This window comes from Amblyomma americanum, chromosome 1 (assembly GCF_052857255.1).
Source record: "Amblyomma americanum isolate KBUSLIRL-KWMA chromosome 1, ASM5285725v1, whole genome shotgun sequence".
NCBI lineage: Eukaryota > Metazoa > Arthropoda > Arachnida > Ixodida > Ixodidae > Amblyomma > Amblyomma americanum.
This window is the reverse complement of record NC_135497.1, coordinates 59,973,748-59,996,038: the sequence shown is the minus strand read 5'-3', so window position 1 is coordinate 59,996,038 and position 22,291 is coordinate 59,973,748. Positions and strand designations below refer to the sequence as shown.

Sequence of the window (22,291 nt, the reverse complement as noted above, 5' to 3'; positions counted from 1 at the left end):
AAGGTTGGCTGATGAAATTCTCAACATAAAGCTAACAGTAAAAGCATTGTATGATGGCCTTTAGTAAAGTACTTGCTGTGAGGTATATAATGATGTGCAGAATGCTGAGTGCATGATCAATGGTGGGGCCTTCGTGTGACCATTTGATTTGAGAGGGCCAGCGTGTACGTTGCGACGAGGGAGACACATAACGTCTCCCTCGTCCCAACGTTCACACTGGCCCTCTCAAATGGAATCGCACCAACTAGCCCGGAAGAATGCCATTTTGTCTTCGTATGATGTGGACAGTTGAACTTAGCTAGATTCCTTTGCTGCCACTTCTGCATTTGAGTCGTGTGCACTGATTGCACTTACGTGTATTAATTTGTTTAAGCCATGCCAAGCAGCACTCGCTACCAGGGCTGTCTTTGGCACCTATTGCTGTTGTGTCATTTGCAGGATTAGTGCAGAACCATTACCACCTAGGAGCGAGCATAGGGGATTTTTTTTTAATTTGTGGTGTTCATCAATGGGAGATTAATATGGTAATTATTTAAAGATAATTGATTAGAAAGCAGGACCACATGCCACCGATGGGATCCAAACCCATGACCTTCGAATTTCACATCTGGTGCTTTTCCAATGTAGAATATGGACAGTGGAGGTCACATTTGCTGAGTAGGGTGCTAATGGGATGCCTTTATGCAACCATCTTTCACTGATAGCAAAACCTTAATAAATTGCTATTTTGCATTCTGAGTTTTATGTGCAGCAGTAGCTCATGGTTTACAAGTGGCTAAATGCAAGGCAGCTGCTTTAGGTTAGGAGCAGATGGACGACATTCCTTTCTGCAAGGTGGCAAGCAACAGATGCTAAGCTAAAGTCAGTAGTGCATTCGTCAGTGTGTTTATGGCTTCAGCAGTTATGGCTTGCATGAAAGTACCCTTATATTCCTGTCACATGGGCATTTAGAAGGTCTTCGAAAGTCTTGATTCAACGACGAATTGAATTCTGCTACACAGACAGCTCCATTAGCCATTGAATTGATAGTCGATCGAGTCAGCAGAGCGGTACGGAACTTTATTGCATTTTAGAAGGCCTTCAGGTAGTGCAGACGGGCACTCCTTGTCATGGAGCGATTGCAGCAGCACGCCGGGGAATAAAATCGGAGCTGTATAATCTCTTGAAAATTGCGGAACTTCAAACTATACATAGCTTGCACTGACGTCACTGCAGCTGCCATACTAATGAACCAGGAGCACCGTGAGAGGGTCAAGTTTCTGTAATCCGCTTATTGAAATTTGTTCTTGCTTGCACTGCTGAAGCTATGCATGGTTCACTATCGTGTCACTCATGGTGTCGGGTGCAAGTTATCTCTACAGCCTATTTTGCAGGAAAAAAAGACAGGCCAAGCTACAAAACACTGATGATGTGGCTGCGCCTTTTCTAGTGGGTTGTCACTGTGTGGATCGTGTGGCGAAGCATAATGCCATTGTTGCCAGTGATACTGAAACAGCTGACACCAACTTCCTCAAAAGTGCATGACTGCTACTACGTTTATCAAAACAACAAAGTTAATTTTGAGTGATTACAATTGCTAACAAATAAACATTTAGTTTTTAACCTTTTCAAGGTGAACTTGTGTGCTGATAGCTTGCATGTCTGCAAAAGTATTGGCAGCAACAGTGGTGCCACACCACGTTGGTGGGAGATGATGAAGACTTACGACGACGATAGAGTTGGCTGTGTAGCAGTGGCACAACTCCATCAAGCTAGATAGCAATTGAGAATCTTGAAGGCTATCAACTCAATAGCCGTTTGAAAGTGCTTTGGCAACAGGGGTATTAGTTTGACTGGTATGCACATGTCACCCACACAGCTGTTGAAGTGGCCCAGTGGTTATGGTGCTCGGCTGCTGGCCCAAAAGACACAGGTTTAATCTTGGCTGCAGTGGTCAAATTTTTATGGGTACGAAATGCTAGAAGCCCATGTACTGTGTGTGCAATGTCAGTGCACATTAAGGAAACCCAGGTGGTCGAAATTATCCACAGGCTTCCACAATGACGTCCCTCATAGCCCGAGTCACTTTGAGATGTTTACCCCTTAAAGGAGTATAGACACCTAACTTTTGGCTGCGTGTTTTCTGCTTTTTAATGGTGCATAAGGCATAGTTAAACGTGGGTTGCCACGAAGTATTCTACGACCTCTGAATAATTTATAATTGAGGAAGGCTGGCTTCAGCAATGTAGTGAATTCAAACGAAGCAGTGATTATATCCCAGTTTTTCCATGCCTCACTTGGCGTATAACCACACTTGGATGTCATAGCCATTGTGTGGCTGTTGAAACCGAAACTGTAAATTATTTAGCAGTCGCAGGCCATTACCACATGGTGATTCATGCATGGTAGTGTCTGCTGCATCACTGTATAGAAGAAAACGTGCCACTAAAATTAGGTGTCTGTACTCCTTTAAAACTAAACCAATTTCTTATTGAGAAAAATGCATATTGTACATTAGTCATGTGACACTTATGCTAAGTTCCTAGGGCACTTATGCAAAGCACTTTCAGGGGTAGGAGTAGTATAACAAATCATCTGCTGCACGGTGAGCCCGTCAGAAACAGCCCCCCCCCCCCTCTCCTTTTTTGTTTTACCCTGTATTGCAATCTTGAATTAATAAGAAACAAAACCTATTTAGCGATGAGCTATAAAGAAAGCTGGCTTACGCATTATGGCTGTTTCTTTTGGGTGAAATATGCTTCCGTTAGTTCTTGTTTTATCCCAGCGTCGAAACATCATCTTTGTGTTGGTAACCAAAGGGCGGCACTTTTTCTTCAGAACAAAGAAAAAAGGAAAAAGTGCTGCCCTTTGGTTATGAACAAAAAGTTTGTGTTTTGTCGCCAGGATAAAAGAAGAGAACTAATTGAAGCATATTTCAACTGAAAGAAAGAGCCACAATATGGAAGCCAGCTTTCTTTATAGCTCATCGCTAAATAGGTTTTGTTTCTCGATAATTCATGATTATGACCTGGGGTGTGGGAGGTGGGACTCTGTTGTTGACCCACTATGAATTACTGGAAACTTAAACACTACAGTAGCTCATCTTTGCAGTGACTATTAGGGTAGATTGATGTTTGGTTTGACTCAGTTCTAAGTCACTGGTTTCAGTTTGTGCATCCTTTTTTTTTTTCTCTGAAACTAACTAGCATGCCTTGGGCACGGTCTTGGATGCTACGCTGTGAAAGCGGAATAGGGAAGCCATAAAGCCCTCAGTTTTTTTCTTTTTAAAGGGGCCATGCCATGGTCCTTCTTCATATTGCAGTTTTGTGCTTCAGTAACTAATACAAGAGCTTATGATTCAATTTCCAGAATTTGGCTGCCCTGGACGCGCTGTATATTCCAAAAAATGCGATCGAAATTGAGACTGGAAGACTCCTCCCACCGGCAGCGACCGCCATATTGAATGTTGTTGTGAAGTCACCAGGGCATGCACGGAGCAACGTCGTCTGCTCTCATTGTTGCAATATGCACAGCGAGGTCTCATTCCGCCCTGTACTTTCGCGGGCGATCGAAGTAGCAGTCATCCCCCAGATATGAGTGACCGGTGCAGCAAAAGCGATAACAGTAATGCTGTTTTTCTTCGGTATAGGTAGGGTCTGGTCACACTATAGGCCGATGCGACGGCGATCAACGGTCGGTGAGCTGGTCAGTATGCAAATGCCGTCGCTGGCGCACTTGTCTGTCACACTAGACCGACGACGACACCAGCACGATCAGCGACCGCGTATCATAGTAATGTTAAGAGTCAGCTTAGTGGGAACTGGCAGTGTGTGGTGGGGGACTTGTCGGTATGACATTCTATAAACTTAAGAATTTGAAAACTTGTTGGACCTCATGCTAGCCACGGCGACATACGTGATGTGCGTGCACCAGCGAATATGTGCTTTCAATCAGTGCCTGCGCATAGAACCGATCTGCGAGGCAGGCGACACGGGTAGAAAACGCCGCACGACGGTGCCGCTCGTTGCTTGCCGCCGTCTCCTGGGCCTGTGCTGCAGAGCGAAAGCTACGGCCGGAAAAACTGCGCTTGTGTACATTATCCTAATCGAAAAAAGCGAAACGAGCGGCTACATATCATGTCTTCACACTGTCTTACTAATCAGCGGGGAACTCCTGCCATATTCTTGAATTTCGGTCGGCGGACCACCGACCCCTTTCGTGAAGATGCCTAGCGAGTACGCAGGATTCGTGTGTATGATTTCGGTGATTGCGGAGAGATAATTCGCAAGTTTTAGTGCCTGCAAATAGCTGTCGAGCGTAGTTCTGTCTACAGTGCCCTCACAGCGACGACTGCCTACATCGCAGGACGCGAGTGCAATAGGGGGAAGTGCCGATATGTGACCCGGTCTGCATAGCATGTGCATAAGGCAGCAGCCGTCGGCGTTGACTGTGGACAACAAATCTGGTTGTTTTCATTAATTCAAGTAATGTCCGAAGGTATTTTTTAGCTAAAGCGATCTAAAATTAAATTTTGGTGACATAAGAGAAAGCAGGTACAATTAGTGGGAAGCGCCGGTATCCTACGCGAAGCGTTTCCCAAGCAGGCGATATATAGCATCATCGGTGCTTATTGCAGTGTTATCATGGTGTGTAAATGAGTTCAAAGTGCGATTTGTGAGCAAGAGTACGTAATATTTAAGATGAGGAGAACCCACCTAGCATTTTATGCCACGCAAACGAGCAGTACTGTTTGCGCACAGCCATGTAAGCAACCTCAGCGCGGGGCTGCAGTTGTCGTAATCATCGCACTCCTAGGGCACAATGCACACGCACAGCAAAATGCTAAATGCTGTACTATTATTTTGAAGCAGTCATTTAGACAGCGGCGACTATTCATCGGTGCGGGCAGTGAAAGCATTCGAGTCGCATAGGGTTTTGCAAGCGGCTTGGTTCTTGCAAAATGGTTCTATGAGTCGAAGGAAATGTATGTTCAACTTACAGACGCGCACATGCAGTGGGGAAATCGTCGCAATCGGCACTTCTCTCCGCTCCTTTCGTGCCTCAAGGTTACTCTAGTGCCACCTTTTGATAATTTGAGTTCAATTATCGAGCGATGAATAGCGGACAAGAACTTGGTAGCTAGCTGGAAAACACCGCGTCTTTCACGGCGCACACCGGCAAAGGCATGCACGGCACGTGCCGCTTTTCACATACGGGAGCACTTGACTACTCAAAACAGACCACACTCATAACATACGAATAGCATGCTTGTAAGTGTAAATAATAAAGCAGGGGTGCATCGATTTCTGTTTCCTCAACAATCTGAAAACGGGCGCCACGAGCAAGTCCGCTTTCCCAAGGATCACTTAGCTTGCGTACTAAGTTGACGGATTCCAGAAAGAGAACACGGAAAATGCATTTATTTATTTTTTTAGCTAAGCTAAAAGAAAAAACTTTTCGAGCGACCGCTGTCTACGGTGTGCATGCAAGCACCTCAACAGCTCGCAGCAGACGACGCGGGACGTGTATGCGCTCGTGACCTCAGCGATCAGAGGTTGCCAGACCAGCAAGCAGTTCACAGAAGAAGCAAAAAAAAAATCGTTTTAAAAATATTTATCACACAGAATCAACTGATAATTCAGGGAATTGTAATTTAGCCTGTTGGGAATTAAACGGGATAAGCAGGGTATGGGTTAAAATAGGCTGTCATGGCCCCTTTAATTATACTTGGCCACGCTAGTTTACTTTCACGAGTTAGATCCTGCTCCAAATCACTGCCGCTTCCTCTCAGGATATGTGTGTAGAGACACCTGTGTGGCAGATTTGACTGAAAGGTTCGCGGTGTAAATTTCTTCAGATTGTGCGATTATTTAAGCCAAAAATTTATAAAATTGTCTGTAGTCATACCTGACTAGCATGGCCTACTAGTTTTTTTTCTTCCTTTGAGTTTTATCAAGCCTTCGAATGTTTTTCCTTCTACTCTGTTGTTTAATGAACTAACCTTTATTTGAAATTTACCACCTGTGCTAGGCATTGGTGTTCCTGCTGCAAGTACTAGAGGTAATCTCTGGTAACAATTTTTTGTTCTTATGCTTCATTTTTATTTGGCTGTTTGTCTTTCTCAGGTGTGGTTCATGAAGACCTCCAAACCTTCTTGGAAACAAATCTTCCAAAATCCACAAAGAAAAGCAAGGTTATGCTTGGTGTAGGTGACTCCAAATTGGGCATGACCATTCAGGAATCCATGGGAATCTCCTGCCAACACACTGGAGTTGTGCCTGAAGTTATTAGAGGTAAAGTTTTAAATACCTTTGTCTGAATAGGCATGACGGTTCTTGTACTGATTTCCTCGTTTCTTTCTGTGGAGCTGAGATGGTTTTGTCCGTACATTTCATATATTACTGAAACAGAACACTGAATGAGTGGTTTTCAGTGCCTGCATTGCTATGGTGAAGCACATATGTTGTAAGAGGTGTTGAAAAACCTGTTAGCCACACATTCACTGTACCAGTTTTGGCTTTCCATGTGCAGGGGTCGTCCACTCTTGGTGCAAGCATGTGAGCACATGGCTGTGCTCTTTGGAGGGCCACTGAATCTGACGTGGCTACGCATTGAAGCAAAGTGACTGATGACATGAAGCACTATGTCCAGGTTGTACCATTTTGCTGCAATGAGGCAGTGAGTGGCTGTGTCGCACGCAGTGGCCCTCCAAAGAGTGCAGCGACGCACCTGCGTGTTCACACTTTATTTTCTACAAATTGTTCATTTTTTTAATTTAAAAAGAGGACACACTTCATAGTTAAATACAGGAAAGTGTGGTGCTCATGCTGACATTTCCCACTAGATGATCAGCTTGATGCGTAGTAGTGTTGGTTCAGGTTGCCTTTATTTATTGCAGATTTAGCTTGACAAAAATGGCAGTGAAGAATAGACTACATGTGCACTCCATTCTAGTCTTCACTGTCCTTCGTTTTTTGTTGCACTGAATCTGCAAGATGTAAACCAACTAGCCCAATGTGCCATACTGTTGCCTTTATGTGGCCAGCTCATAGGCACCAACCCTCAACTTGGTTTTCTTACTTCTCATTAACTTGAGCATCCGATTAGCTGATACACTCCCTTGGTTTCGCTGCAGTAAAAATTACTGGTGAAACGGTTGTGATAATGACAAAGGCATTCGGGAAATGTGGCTAACTATGGATCAAATGGAGACCAACTTCATTTGTGGAATGTTCTTTGTGCATGAAAACAATGCTCAGTAGACTTACCATATTTGTTTGAGTCTAGGCCAACAGTTTTTTTTTTTTTTTTGGCGCGTGATATGGAACCTTTAGGTCTGCTTAGATTCAAGGGGGTTTTTTTGTTGTTGTTGTATTTCTAAAAATACAACGCATAAAAACGGAAGAAGTAGTATGCAGGTGGCACCTGCATGAAATGCCAACAGAAGACTGCACTGTAGCCGTTACTATCCATAGTCGATGCCGATAAAAGTACAAATGATAAACATGTGCTATGGTGGCACCATACACGAGCATTGGCTCCCATTTTGACCTCATTTTCTCTTCGTGTGGTGGTGCGGGCATGTTCTGCGGCAGTGCAAGTTTTTTCCACCGGCATCATGACGCCAAGCAGATGGTGTCATTATAATGCCACCTTAAAGCGAAAAGTTGTGGTTGCTACATACAGAGCAGCCTTCAAACCTGTAAGCAGGTCGAGACTGGCGTGGACTAAAGGCCTTCACGGGCCCCAAAAAAAAGGCCGCCATTCCAGTCAGCACTGGCGGAGTTAGTAAAATCGCAGTTCAGCAGCGTTTCCAGTGACTGCAGAAGTGGTGCAGGCCAAAGCGAGAGGGCTAGAAAGAGGGAGGCATTCCACAGGACCAGTGAAATGCGCATGCCAACACCAACAGGCAGTATCAAGCGCGCATCGCTAGGGGTTGTAGCTAGCTGGATCGCTACAGCCTTGGGTGATATCCCGGAAAGCTTGGTTGTGCGCTTGTTCTGAAAAGTTCAGCATTTCCAATCCGCTTGATGGCACAGAAGATTTTACACTGTACGTAGAGGGCAGTGATAAGGAAGTCAGTGAAGACGAGTGAACGGGAGTAGATTCGTGGAAATAAATGCCGTTTGTGTGCTGTCCCTGCTGTCGTTCTCAGTTGTTTGTTTGTTTTTCAGCCTGATTACATTCGAGGAATGTTATTTTTTTATTTGGCCTTACTTTCATGTGTTGACTTAGAATCGAGGCCGGCCTAGATTAATTACGTTAACAGTGTGTTGTTGCAGGGCCATTTATACAGTGCTCATTCCAAGCAGCTGTGCAGTTTGCCATTGGCAACCGTTTCAAGTGCATAAATGTTTGCTGTGCTACAAATTTCAAGTCATTATTTATGCTGTTTTAGTGTGTGTTGTCAGAGTCAAATGGACAAAGAAGGTAGTGCAAATCTTTTTTTTTTTTTCTTAAGATTAATACTGTCTATGCTGCTGAATAGTTAGTCTAAACTGTCGATGCGTTAAAACCTTGGTAATTTGGACATCAAGGAAGTGGAAAAATGTCCAAATTATCCATTAGCTGAATTATCAAATGTACTGCAAATAAAATGACCGAAAATCACAGCATAGTGCTTTTACTTGTGATGAAAAGCTGCACAATAGTTAACTGCTTGTGGGACAAAACCTGTGTAGCAGTGGTGACAATTTTCCACTGTTCTAATAAATGCTGTATGTGTGCACGCCATTCAAAGTGTTGAAGCAGAACTGTTACAAGGGGTAGGCTCTTTTTCACAGTGGGACGCGGTAGCAGCGGAGCCTTTGCATGAGCAGTGGCGTGGCATGTGAACAGCGAACAGCATGTGACGAGCGCACAGTTTTAGCGTATAAAGAAAAAAAATGGGAAAAGCCACACTGATGGAAGCAACAGAGGCGTGCATTGACGCTGGAATAACAACACACACCATCTGAAAAGAAAAGAAAAAAAGACCGGTCATGCTGCAATCAGCTACTGAAATGGTGCACAGCTGGGTTCAGCTGGCTGGCTGATGTGCGGCCAATAGCATTGCTGTGGAGAAAAAGAAGCTGCAGTGCAGCGAGACTATTTTTCAGCCTAGTAGTACGTGTACAGTACCAATTGTGGTCACACGATCTGCTGAGTGCATATTGGAGGTGTGTGAGCAACATGCATTCAGGCTTGAGGAGGGATGTTCAGAAGATTGCTTGCCCTGCCAGATATAGCTTTGCACTTGGGAGCTTGTTTGAATTGCCGTATAATCTTGTGTAAGGCTGCACCCCTTGTTTTGGAATAGGTAATTGCGGAAAAATACTTTCCAATTTGGGTATGGGCTACACCTTTAAAGTTGACACCTGAATTTTAAAAAAAAATCTGGCCCTTGCACGAGTTAATACGGTAACTGGTGTTAGCTCTGCAATGGCAGTGTTAACGAGCATCCGATGTCGTCTGCTTCCATTGGCATTGCTGGCACCATCCCAGCTGTCTCCGATTATAGTAGAATCTCGATGATATGGTCACGGTTGGCATGAATTTCAGGATATTAATTTAAAATTTCCTGGCTGAAGTGCATTGTTTACAATGGGTGTGATTGCTAGTCACGCGGCACACACTGTGAGTGAGCGGTAGTGTGCAGCCTGTACATCAGCAATGTCGTGACCACCAGTCACCTGGTATGCCCCACAAGCAGTGAGTGGTGGTGTGTCCATTAATAAATCCTGTTAGCCGTAAACAGATCTGTGTGAATGCATTTCCCGTGGCTCTGCATGCGGGTTGTTAGTTTTGGATGATGCGAATATTCTTTGTGACCACTTAAGATTCATATCAAGATTCTATTGTATCCAGCTTACCTAATTAAAGGAGGCTGGATTACCAAGGTTTTGCTGTGCCAACGGTGATACCACACATTCTTCCTTTGTGCTCACTTTTTACTTGGGTCAAAAGAGCTTGTATGGGGCTTATGATAAAGTACTGTTTGTGGTCGCATTTCTTTCATGTGCAGCTTTCTACCAGCACGCTGGTCTGGCTAGCATTTCTTACTGTGTGCTTTGAAATTGCAGGTTTGCGACTGCATTTCTCCAAGATTGTCAAAGGGCTCACAGATGCATCTTCTTCCAAGGCTCAGCTTGGATTGGGTCATAGCTACTCCCGTTCCAAGGTCAAGTTCAATGTGAATCGCATTGACAACATGATAATCCAGAGCATAGCTCTTTTGGATCAACTTGACAAGGACATCAACACTTTTGCCATGAGGGTTAGGTGGGTTCTGCATGCCTTTTGTTGGTTATCAGGTGCCTTCTGATATCTTGACTGAGACTGACAAGATTGAGCACAATTTTGAAACATTCAAATGCAGTGGGCGGCGTCTGAATAGTGGGAGTGCAGTGCTTTAGCATTTCGTAGTGCACAACCTAATGCACTGTGTTAAACGCTCCACTGTTTACTAACTACTGGACATTGCCACATATAGTCCCTTTTTTTTTTTGACAAAAGCAATAGTCTGAAAGTTTGGCATCAATCTATACGTGCTGGTGCCCGTTTCTGGTATGATGTATAGAGTTCTCTGTGTCAAAGAGAATTAATTGGTTCCGGTAACGAAAATTCAAATTGGGGGGCCGTTTATCCCGCTCGCTACTGCTGGTGGCTGCTTTCCTGGACGAGCAGTAGACTGCGAGAGGCAAACTTCTGACAACATCCAGAGCATGCGTGGTTGTAGTGTGGTGGAATCCAAAACTGCAGAATCATTGGAGGTTCAGTTTGCTGCTGGTCAGCTTGGCTGCATGCAAGGATTTAAGGCAGGGCATTCTTTTATCGCCTGCAACTGCTGGCCTTGTGATTGCATTGCTACGCGCGTGCGTCGCGATGCCATCCTTTAGGTAATTACATAAAGAATGCGGTGGCGGGGTGGGGTGAGGGTCTGCACATGGACTTGTATTTGGTGTAGAACAATTTGTTTCTGAGCTAGTTGGTGCATGATCTAAGGGCTACATCCAACAAGTAGACTCCACACAGGGAAGAGCACATGTACATATGTTCTTCCATGTGTGCCATTTGTTAGCTGTAGTCCTCTTGGGTCTTATTGTTAGCATTTTTGGCCAACGGGGGCTGTGAGTTGAGTGTTCAACCTACTTTCTAAGTCTACTGATACACGGCAATGAACAGCACCTTTTTCTTAACATCCGCCATAGGAGCTGCATGTTGCAACTTGGCATATCTTCAAATTGGGTTACCCTGTTCACTGTCTAGTATTTTTTTAGAGTGGCACACCCCTAGTGTCTGGCTTTTTCTACAGTACAGGGGATCGAACACACGCTCTTGACAACTTGTGAAAGAGATGAAAAAGAGAGGAGTGCAATTACAGTCGCCGACCGATTTTTCGGACTCGAAGGGACACGAAAAAATGGCCCGAATAATCGAACATTCTGAAAAATTCGTGAAGTACAAAAAAGTCACATTGAGATGAAATCGGCTTAAAGATGTCACTGATTTTACCTTGCGGAGAATTTCTCTTGCTGGTGACGATTTGCGCCAAAGTTGTGCTTTCACTGCACACGCTAGACAGCAAGGTCACCGCATTTAGTTGGAATACTTCCCACGCTTCTTTGACGGACCCGGCGGGGCCATGTTGTCCACAACCCGAGTGTGCACCACACTGCTCGTCAAACACACGCAAAGATAAGTCACTTTTCATTCAAAGCAGCGGAACCACCGGACGCAATTACAAAATCACAAAACGGCGAACGGATGTAACTTCGTGAAGACTGAGCGCCACCCAGTCGACGCGGTCAGAGAAACCCAAGTGACGAAACGGTGAATGTCGAACGCACGAGACCCGCCGCGGTGGCTCAGTGGTGCTCGGCTACTGATCCGGTGTACTCCATCGAAACGAAAAAAGGCGCCCGTATGCTGTGCGATGTCAGTGCACGTTAAAGATCCCCAGGTGGTCTAAGTTATTCCATAGCCCTCCATTACGGCACCTCTTTCTTCCTTCCTTCTCTCAGTCCCTCTTTTATTCCTTCCGGCCGAGGTGCGAGATAGCTCCTGGACAATTTCCTTCCCCCAACAACCAATTTTCAATGTATGGGACAAGCAATAACTGCCCGCGACAACGTCTGCGACGGCGACAAAAGCAAGTTGACGGCGATGACAATCCGGCTGCTACCTCGAAGTGTCAGGGATAGCAGGGACCTCTACTGGCAACAATTAGGTACTGAAAGTGTCGAGCCAATCCAACTGCAGCGTAAATCCACCTCATTCCAAGATGGCGCCTATTGCGCCAGCGAAAAGCCGATAAGATGGCCGATTGTGGCCCGCAGGCAACTGAAATTAGTCCGAAAAATCGAACTTTGGGACTTTTGAAGTCCGAAATATCCTACAAGTTCGAATTATTGGAGTCTCAATTACCTTTTGGCTTCTGTACCTGCTTGCCGCTGATAGTGGCGAGAGAGGTTGTGAAAATGCAGCAGTGCACACTTCCTACACTCGAAGCGATGTAGCAAACAGGGCGAGGATGGAAAACAAAAACCTATTGAAAAAGCATGTCACCTTTGCATTCTGGGGCACATTTTTGAACACAGGTGTAGGAGAGCGCACGGGTACATCAGTGACACTGGTAGAGGGAGGTGAAAACTCACCGTCACGTGAATTGCACAAGATTATGATGCAGAAATTATCCACTTCTGCACTTCACTTCAGCAAACAACTTCAGCATGAAGCTGTAAACTAGCTAGGGGATTTTGGTAGAGTGAATACAGGAAACATGGAAAAATTGGTAGAGGGTTTAACTTGCGAAAGCAGGTGTTCATTCTTCATTTGAAGGGTACACACAAGCTCCGCCTTAAGGGTGTGATGGGATGATGGGATATCATTAATGGGTTAATGCCCATATATGCAGAATTGGTCGTTCTCTACTTAACATTCGTAGATCGCGGCGATTCCTCATACCACTTTTAGCGCAGTGGCGCAGCGGTTAAGTGATGCGCCTCTGCACTGGCAGGTGGCTGTTTCTATCACAGCCACCCGTAGGGATTATGCGACTCAGGTTGCTCTTCCCGAGCAACCTCTCGTGCAGCTGGTGCACCGCTCCTCGAAGCATACCCGAGTGACTCGAGTAAGCTTGGGTAGCAACTCTGGTTTCTAGGGAACAGCACAATATAGCATGTACGTGCGGTGACAAGACTTTTGGACGGGGTTAGCTTATGAGTGCTTTCGCACTAAAAGTTTGAGTTTCAAAGTGCTAATGTGTTGTACATGCTCTTTTGTTGTAGCTCCAAGGGATATTCTCAGCCAACTGGCGCAGTTGATTTTTACAATGCATTGTAACTGGTTGCTAAATAACCGGCACTGTGGTGATGATAGTGATACCTGTGAAATGTATTGACACATCACTATATTCATCACAAAGTGAAGAGTGTGGGGGTTCCAGCTGGGTTTCCTGTGACATATCAAGTGCACAAGCCACTAGGGCAATGCGTAGAGCAAAGCTTTGGTGTCTGCTCTGTGTGCGGTGTCCTTGTACAGGATCTCTTACTGTTGTCTTTGCATTTCAGGGAGTGGTACTCGTATCACTTTCCAGAACTTGTCAAGATTGTTCCTGACAATTACACCTACGCCAAGACAGCCATGCTGATCAAAAATCGAAAGGACCTTTCTGAAGATAGTCTTGAAGCACTTGAGGAGGTGGTCATGGATAGTGCCAAGGCTCAGGCAATCATTGATGCAGCAAGGGCATCCATGGGTGCGTTACTTTGCCCTGCTATACTTTGTGGTTCGAGGTCCTTGTACAGTCAAATCTCGATGGAACGAATCACATAGGACCACCAAAAATTTTGAAGTATCTTTGTAATGAAAAACTCAGTTAAAAGCCAGTGGTCAAACTTAGGAACAAAAAGGACCTACCTTGGTAGTAGACAAGTGTGCAGACAAGCAAGCTCTCAGCTTGATATGTTGCACTCACTTCAAAGCAGCTTTATTTGAAGAAATCGGTTAAATTCTTCTGGCACGTACAGCACACACGGCCAATTAGGAACACCTCTACACCTTCCACTTTGCACAACACCTCATCGGGTACGCCATTGCACCGTGCAATGAACTTTGTTCATGTGCGCTAAAACGTCAGAGTTTGATATACCTCCTCTTCTTCAGTGTTTGGTGACCCACAGTAACCGTCCTTCGGTTTGTCATCGTCACAGGAGATGTCGCAGACACTGTTAATGTGCACATGAGCCTTCAGTAGTGTTTGAATTGGTCATTTGCAACGTTTCTGTATGCAGTGCATTTTTTACAGCTGGAGCCTAATGAAGCTCCGTATTTTATGTGCACGAATGCAATGAGTTTTTCTCAAAATATGTGTTGTAGAATGCATCTCTAGAACTTTTAGTTGTAGTTTGTAGGACTATATTCCACACATGACTGCTGCAATGGGTATTTATGACCTTGTTCCCACAGGCATGGATATATCACCTGTGGACCTAATCAACATTGAGATGTTTGCCTCCCGAGTCACCTCCCTTGTGGAATACCGCAAGGAACTCATGGAATACCTGAGGTCTAAGATGCATGACATCGCTCCTAACCTGGCAACACTCATCGGTGAAACGGTGTGTGCTTCACTTCTCTCTTTGCTCTTAGTTTTTTTACTACTTTAACTACAGTGGGTGCTGGTGATGTATTCATTCATGCACTGCTAACATCAGTTGATGGCACCTGTCTCTGAACCAATGTGCAGCTTTGTCCTGGATGTCTCAAAGGCCTCTTTACATCAGATTCCACTTGAGAGCAGAGTAATTGTGGCATGCCGTATGTGCTTTCAACATTATTTTGAAGCCAGTTATAATGGCACATGTCAGGCTTAATTGCTTTTGGTGGAGCTGATTCACAGCTGTTGTTTCCAGCTGTGAGCAGAATGTTGGTGTGACTAGGCATATTTTAGGCATAGTGTGCTTTTCATGCCCTACATTCAGAATGTTAATGAAATGCTGCTGTCAAGAACGTAATTGTTCTTAAATCACTTTTTATGATTTATATTTGTGCTAATTTTCTAAAATTGTAGGTGCTGAACTTTGCTGTTTTGCCAGGAGTAGATGGCTGATGGGCAGTTGTGGGTATTGTGTAAACGTGTGAATGAACCCCTGCTTGTAATTCGTTTCTTTTTGGAAAATTCTGTAACGTGGTGATAGAAACTATGTTGCCATGACAAAATAATCTCCAAATGTGTCTTTTAAGGAATATGCTTGAATATCTAGGTTTGTTTTTGTGTCGCAAATGTACATTATTCATTTGGAATTGTGGAGCATTTGCATAAATGGCACTATTACCATGAAAAGTTGTGTAGGGTCGGCACTTTTTTGTTTTCAAAATTCGAGTTAATTTTGAAGGTGCAGCCTATACACGAATTAAGAGAAAAAATTATTTTTTTCTTAATTATCTACTCCAAAACGGGGCGCGGCCCTTACACAAATTTATACAGTAAATTGTTTACAGCATTTGCATGTGTTCATCAGTTTACAGCTGAAAAGCCTGCTTTTTGTATCTCTGAGTGACGACTTCTGTTTTATTTAACTGCAGGTGGGAGCACGGCTGATATCACATGCAGGCAGCCTTACTAATCTGGCCAAGTACCCAGCATCCACTGTTCAAATTCTTGGTGCTGAAAAAGCCTTGTTCAGGTGAGTACTGGATGTGATATCGAAGAAAAACGGCAGCGATTACAGTTGCCAACCGATTTTTTGGACTCGAAGGGACCCGAAAAATGATCCAAATAACCAAACAGTCCGAAAAATCCGTGCAGCACAAAAAATCACTTTATTGAGATGAAATCGGCTTTAAAATGTCACTGATTTTACCTTGCTGCAAATTTCTCTTGCTGGCGACGATTTGCGACAAGGTTGTGCTTTCACTGTACACGCTAGACAGCAAGGTCACCGCATTTAGTTGGAATACTTCCCACGCTTCTTTGACGGACCCGGCGGGGCCATGTTGTCCACAACCCGAGTGTGCACCACACCGCTCGTTAAACACACACAAAGATAAGGCACTTTTCTTTCAAAGCAGTGGAACCGCCGGATGCAATCACAAAACAGCGAACGGATGTAACTTCTTGAAGACTGAGCGCCACTCGATCAACGCGGTCAGGGAAACCCAAGTGATGAAATGGCGAGAACGTATGAGACCCGCCGCGGTGACTCGGTGGTTAGGGCGCTCTACTACTGATCCAGAGTAACCCGACCGCGGTGCTCACGTTTCGATGGAGGCGAAACGCAAAGGCGCCCGTGTGCTGTGCGATGTCAGTGCACGTTAAAGATCCCCAGGTGGTCTAAGTTATTCCATAGCCCTCCATTACGGCACCTCTTTCTTCTCTCAGTCCCTCCTTTATCCCTTCCCGCCGAGATGTGAGATAGCTCCTGCACAATTTCCTTCCCCCAACAACCATTTTCAACGTATGGGACAAGCAATAACTGGCTGCGAGAATGTCGGCGACAAAAGCAAGTTGACGGCGATGCAATCCGGCTGCCACCTCGAAGTGTCAGAGATCGCAGGGACCTCTACTGGCAACAATTAAGTACCGAAAGTGTGTCAAACCAAGCCAACTGCAGCATAAATCCACCTGAATTCAAGATGGCTCCTTTTGCGCCGGCGAAAAGCCGATAAGATGGCCGATTGTGGCCCGCAGGCTACTGAAATTAGTCCGAAAAGTGCCTTATCTTTGCTTGTGTTTGACGAGCGGTGTGGTGCACACTTCGGTAGTGGACAACATGGCCCTGCCAGGTCCGTCAAAGAAGCGTGGGAAGTATTCCAACTGAATGTGGTGACCTTGCTGTCCTAGCGTGTGCAGTGAAAGCACAACTTTGGTACAAATACAGGCACAAATCGTCGCCAGCAAGAGAAATTTGTCGCGAGGTGAAATCAGTGACATTTTTAAGCCATGAAATCAGTGACATTTTCATCTCAATAAAGTGGTTCTTTTGTACTTCACGGATTTTTCGGACTGTTCGATTATTCGGACCATTTTCCAATTCCCTTCAAGTCTGAAAAATCGGTCGGTGACTGTATTTGAACTGCGCAATAAAATAACGGAACACAACTTTTATCGCGCTGTTCAAATATGAATCAGTACCAACTCGCCCAGTTCGCAGCTTTAATGAATGTAATTTCGAGTACCGTGAGCTCCCCTCTTTTTAATCGTTTTCAGCGCTTGTGGTGTCCATTCTTCGTTGTGTTCCGTTGTTTTATTGCGCTGTTCAAATATGAAGGAAAGTAATCATAGCTGCCCTAAGCATCAGTAAGTCAAGCCCTGCTACATGCACTGGATGAGGTAGGAAAAGCCTGCAGTTACTGCCGCTGTACAGCTGAAACAGGCCTCTCCAGCCACACTCTGCAGTTGCATCGCAGACGCTTGGGCCAGCATTCTGGAGGAGCTCGTTGGTCATGCTTTCAAGAAATGCGGGATATCGAACATGCTCAGCCGTACCAAAGAAGAGTTTCTGTGGAAAGATATTTCTGACAAGGGAGTCCCGAAAGACTACACTCGACGACGGCTATCACTAAAGCTCCTGCTGTAAGGACATTTCCTGGGCGCACATGCTGCATGCATGCATTTGGTGCAAGACACGAGCGCGGCCAGTGCGGCGCCCAGATCTGTACTGCGCTGCAGTCCCATGCATGTGCCTGAAGCGGCACACCTGTTTACAACAATTGGAGGCCCGCATGGCCTCCACGAATGCCGGAGCATGTCTGAGCAGCGAGTTTCTTCACAGTGTAAAATTCTGTGATCAAGTGTGTCTGCTCAAGAGGGGGAGCGAGCAAGCCGCAGGCACATGGGGATGCGTGCCCCTTTCCGACACTTGGTGCAGGGGTGGCAGTGGACGCACAAGCGTGTGGTGCGTGCACTTCACAAGTGTCCATTGAGTCACCACTAAATGAAGTGCAAATAAATGTGTTCGGTGAGCTTTCCTCGCTCACATTATACACGGATGAAAACTTTTTTTTTTTTTTTACTCTATCCCCGAATTACAATTTGTATTACAGTAGAACCCCCCCTGTTATGTTTCTCACTGCTGCGTTTTCCAGACTGTTAAGCCGTTTTCATCCGGTCCGGGCATAGCTCCCATAGGATTCAATGTATAGGGAACCCCGCTGTTACGTTACAGCTGTGAAAACATTCCCGCATGATACTTCGTAACTTGCCGCCCTGAACGTGCCCGTACAATGCGGGTCAACTGCCATTTTGACTTTTGATGAGTCTTGGCCAGGCTTGACTACTGAACTGGCTGCAAGAAGCCGCACACGAGTTGGTACATTGCATCTCAAAGCAGCGCTGACAACAATGGGGCCTTCCAGGCTATTAGAAATGCGTGGTGCTTTCCAGTGAGTGAAAGAAACTGCCATCCCCCTGGTGAACATCGAAGCATGGTCAAACTTGTAACCGCAATCTTTGCGTGCTTAGATGGCGTCACGAAAGCAGAAGGCGCTTCCCCTTGAGTAAAAGCTCGACGTACTAAACGCAATAGAAAACTTGCATTCCTACAGGAAGTGCATCGTGAAACGCTGTCTTAAGCATATTGATCATGAAGAGAAGCCTACGACCATTTCAGTACTTGACGCCATGCACTGCGTCGCTTCGCATGGACTGCAGTGAGTGGGTCAACTGCACAGCACTGCTTCGAGCGGTGTGGTTTTCGTACGGATGAGGAAGTGGAAACTGCTACGGAAGCTGAAGAGTCGGAAGCAGCCTCTTGTGATCAAGAGCTAACTGAGGCTATGAATGCACTGGGTACCACGGGGGCCACATACGACGACTTATGTCGCCATGGATGCCGCTGTCGTGACGTCAGAGTGACAAAGCCTCGCTGAGACCGTTGCGAACTCTGCCGCGAGTGAAGCCGCTGACTGCAATGACGACGAGGAGCACAAGCCGCATGATTCCAGGGAGTTGGCAGATCCGAGTTTTGGTGAAGCTGCCGTGGCTCGGGACCTCCTCCGCAGGTACATCGCATCTCAAAGCGGCGCTGACAACAGTGGGGCCTTCCAGGCTATGAGAAACGCATGGTGCTTTCCAGCGAGCGTAAGAAACATAAGAAACAGCAATCCACCATTCTCGACTTTAAGTTCTAACATCACTTTGCGGAAATAAATTGTTTCAAGTCAAGCCTGCGCTGTTTTCATTCATTTTCGGAGCTTTCCCGACTCTTGCGTTCTCCCAGCTGTTACGTTTTTTTCCCAGTCTGGTGAAAAACATACGAACGAGGTTCCACTGTATGTATATGCAGGCCTGTATTATATGCGAGTTTTTACGCTAACCAAACCACAGAACTGTGAGGAAAATAATGCCAGTGTCTTCAGCTCCAGCTGTACTTTAGTCCTAGATTCATGACAAGTATAGGCCTTGTTACGTTTGTTGCATATCTCTTGAAGTATTAAATTTTGGTGTTGATGGCGGTTTATGCTTGCAGGGCTCTCAAAACACGAGGCAACACACCCAAGTACGGCCTTATATTCCACTCAACATACATTGGCCGTGCTGGCACCAAGAATAAAGGTCGCATCTCACGCTACCTGGCCAACAAGTGTTCCCTGGCTTCTCGGATTGACTGCTTCAGTGGTATGTGTGCTTCACATTTGCCTTTGTTTTTTCTGGTTCTCCTATTCATATGACCTGCAATTACGTATATTCTCATAGGCTACACTCCAAACTTTGCAGTCGGCTATTTAAGGGGGGAAAAGTCAGCCAAAAGAAGTGCTTCATGTGCGCATAATTTTTCCCACGTGGTATGTTAAGGGGGGATGAGGGTCTTGAAAACTTTTTTTTTATTTCTTAACATATCTTCCTGAAAATTGGCATGCAGATATATCTTTCAATGCTAATCCCAAATATATATTCAGATTTTATATATCTCATCTAGAAATGAAGATATGGCAAAATAATTTATGCCACTTAGGTCTTTTCTTACGGGCCATTATGGTGGTTTCTTAATTAAAAAAACTAGTTTTAAAGTAATGCTGTCATTCTTAAGGGCCCATTGCACATCCTAAAGCTAAAGAAATTTTTAAAAAGTCATCACATAGGTCATGAATGAATAACAAAGTAGGAAAGAAAAAAACAATGTGGGAGTAATTAGCTTAGATCTGACCTAATTGCTAGTCTATTGGGTTTAATGAAAATTGGAAAGCTTTAGGATGTAGCTGAGGTGTTGCTGAAAAAAATGATACCTACTTCAATAAAATCAGTCGATGCAAACATTATGAAAAGTTCCGTAAGGCAAAGGCATTTGATCGAAAAAGCAAAGCTGAGAAAATTGCATTCAAAGTTTTGCTTACTCTGCCATTTTTGTTTACTGATCATATGGAAAAATTTAATGCTTTAGCATGCCGCCCAGTCATTGCTGAACACAATAACACCAAATTTACAGAAATCTGTTCATGTAAAGATTATGAAAACCTCTGTATTGCATTGGCACTTGACAAAAAAAAAAGCTCCGAAAATCACTTGCTATTTTCTTTGAATCTGCCACACATTCACAAAAGTCCTGGGCAGTAGTCATGGGTGCTGTCAGGCTTGTGCTTCTTGGCCATCCTCTTCTTCACCTTTTCAGCATTGGTGTGACCCTTATCAGACCTGCACAGCCTCTGTTTATCTTTTTCAAGGCTCCTACCAATGAGGCAGCTCCCAGGCCTGTAACCAAGCTGTGCTGCAACAGCTCTGCTGGTTGTTGCCGTTCCTTGGTTGAAGCGAGAAACTGCTTCTTGCGAGGTTAAAAACAGGACAGTGAGGAGTGTCTAATGCGAATGTTCAAATGTTCAAGCTTCAGCTTAGAGCGCACAACGTCTTGGCGCTCTGCCAAGTTCGCCGAGCCCCCCCCCCCCCCCCCCCCCCCGAGCTCTCCTCAAAATATATATATATATATTTAAAAAAAAAACAAATGACGTTATCAGCGGCGGCAGCGGCTTGGCGCGCTGCCAAGGTCCGCGCTGCGCGTGCTTGTCGAAGCGTTGAGCACGCGAGCTCGGTTCAGCCGCGTCCGTCGGCACGAAGCGGCGTGCGCTAACGCCGAAGTCGACGTTAGGCTTAGGTCAGCCGGCTCGGCCGCTTCCGACGACACGGAATTCGAAGCGGCTTGCAGCGTATCAAAAGTCGATATTTTCCACGGGCTTAGTCCAGGCACATCCACCGGCACTGCAGAGACTTGCGGTAACGCCGAAGTTGACGGCGATCGGCATTGTCCAGCCGCGTCCACCGGCGATGCTGGCGTCAACAGGGTTTGTTCAGCCGCGTCCACCGGCGAAGCTGTTGTTGGCGAGCTCAGTCCAGCCGCATCCACCGAGGGTACAGCAGCTTGCGGCATCACCGAAGCTGCAGTTCTCGACGATGCAGCGCTCTACTTATTCCATGCGCGTCTCTTTTTGCCGACTGTTTTTCGCGTGCTTGCTTTCAAGCGCGCGTCTCGGGCCATCGTGACACACGGAACAAAGACACCAGGCAGGCAAATACACGCAAAAGCACGAAATTCGGGGCTAAAAGAAGCGATTCAATAGCCAAAATGTCTACAATAACGATAAGGAAAACGGCAGAACGAAAAATACTAGGAAACAAAGAGGAGCGCGAAAAATGACGGGCGTGCAGGCGAAAGCAGACGACGGGAAGGAGCCGAACAACGCGGCCGCGGGGGGCAAAGCATGCGTCACGGCCAATCAGAGGGCTGCGCCTCGAGGAGCGCCCGTTTTACCCAATCGGCGGCCGTCTCGCGACGCTTTCCCCCTTGCGAACGGGTGCTGATAGCTCCGCTGTGCGAGGGTCTACAGCTTGCCGTAAGGCGCCAAATTGGAGAGCGGGAAACCAGCTTTCAAACGAGACCAAGATGGCGCCGATCGGTTCGCGTCGCGCGGAGCTACGGCAGCTTGAAAATGGGGCAAACCTTCGCGCTTGGCGTTCAATTTCGGCTCACCGACGTTTCTAAATTGCCGTTTTTTTCATACTTTGAGTTGGAATTCAGCTAAAATATTTTGTAGAGGCATAGTTGGGACATTAAAGACTTCAAAATCGCAATTTTTGAAAATTGCCATTTTTGACCATTTTTCGCGATTTCAAGACCCGCGTCCCCCCTTAAGCTGGGAGCTGATAGACGATACCCGTCAGCAACACACTACAACCACGCACGCGGCGTCCCGCACACCGGACTTTGTCTGGAACCGTTAATATGCTGTGTCTCAGCGCTGCTAACTAGTCTTGTGTGCTCGACATTTGCACCAGAAACAACAAAACGTTGTGCTGCAGAAAAAAAACTTGAATGGGGAGGCCCAAGCTTGCGGCACGTTT

At 45.7% G+C, this 22,291-nt stretch overlaps 1 protein-coding gene across 1 annotated transcript in view; it reads left to right on the top strand.

The window, feature by feature from the left end:
* The window catches only part of Nop56 (Nop56 ribonucleoprotein), a 32,512-nt gene that overhangs the window by 1,010 nt on the left and 9,211 nt on the right, over nt 1-22,291 (top strand). Inside the window, exons 3-8 of the mRNA XM_077645678.1 lie at nt 6,105-6,272; nt 10,041-10,239; nt 13,530-13,717; nt 14,428-14,579; nt 15,547-15,647; nt 19,431-19,579. Coding sequence (XP_077501804.1) covers nt 6,105-6,272; nt 10,041-10,239; nt 13,530-13,717; nt 14,428-14,579; nt 15,547-15,647; nt 19,431-19,579 — 957 coding nt within the window. The remainder of the gene's footprint in view (nt 1-6,104; nt 6,273-10,040; nt 10,240-13,529; nt 13,718-14,427; nt 14,580-15,546; nt 15,648-19,430; nt 19,580-22,291) is intronic.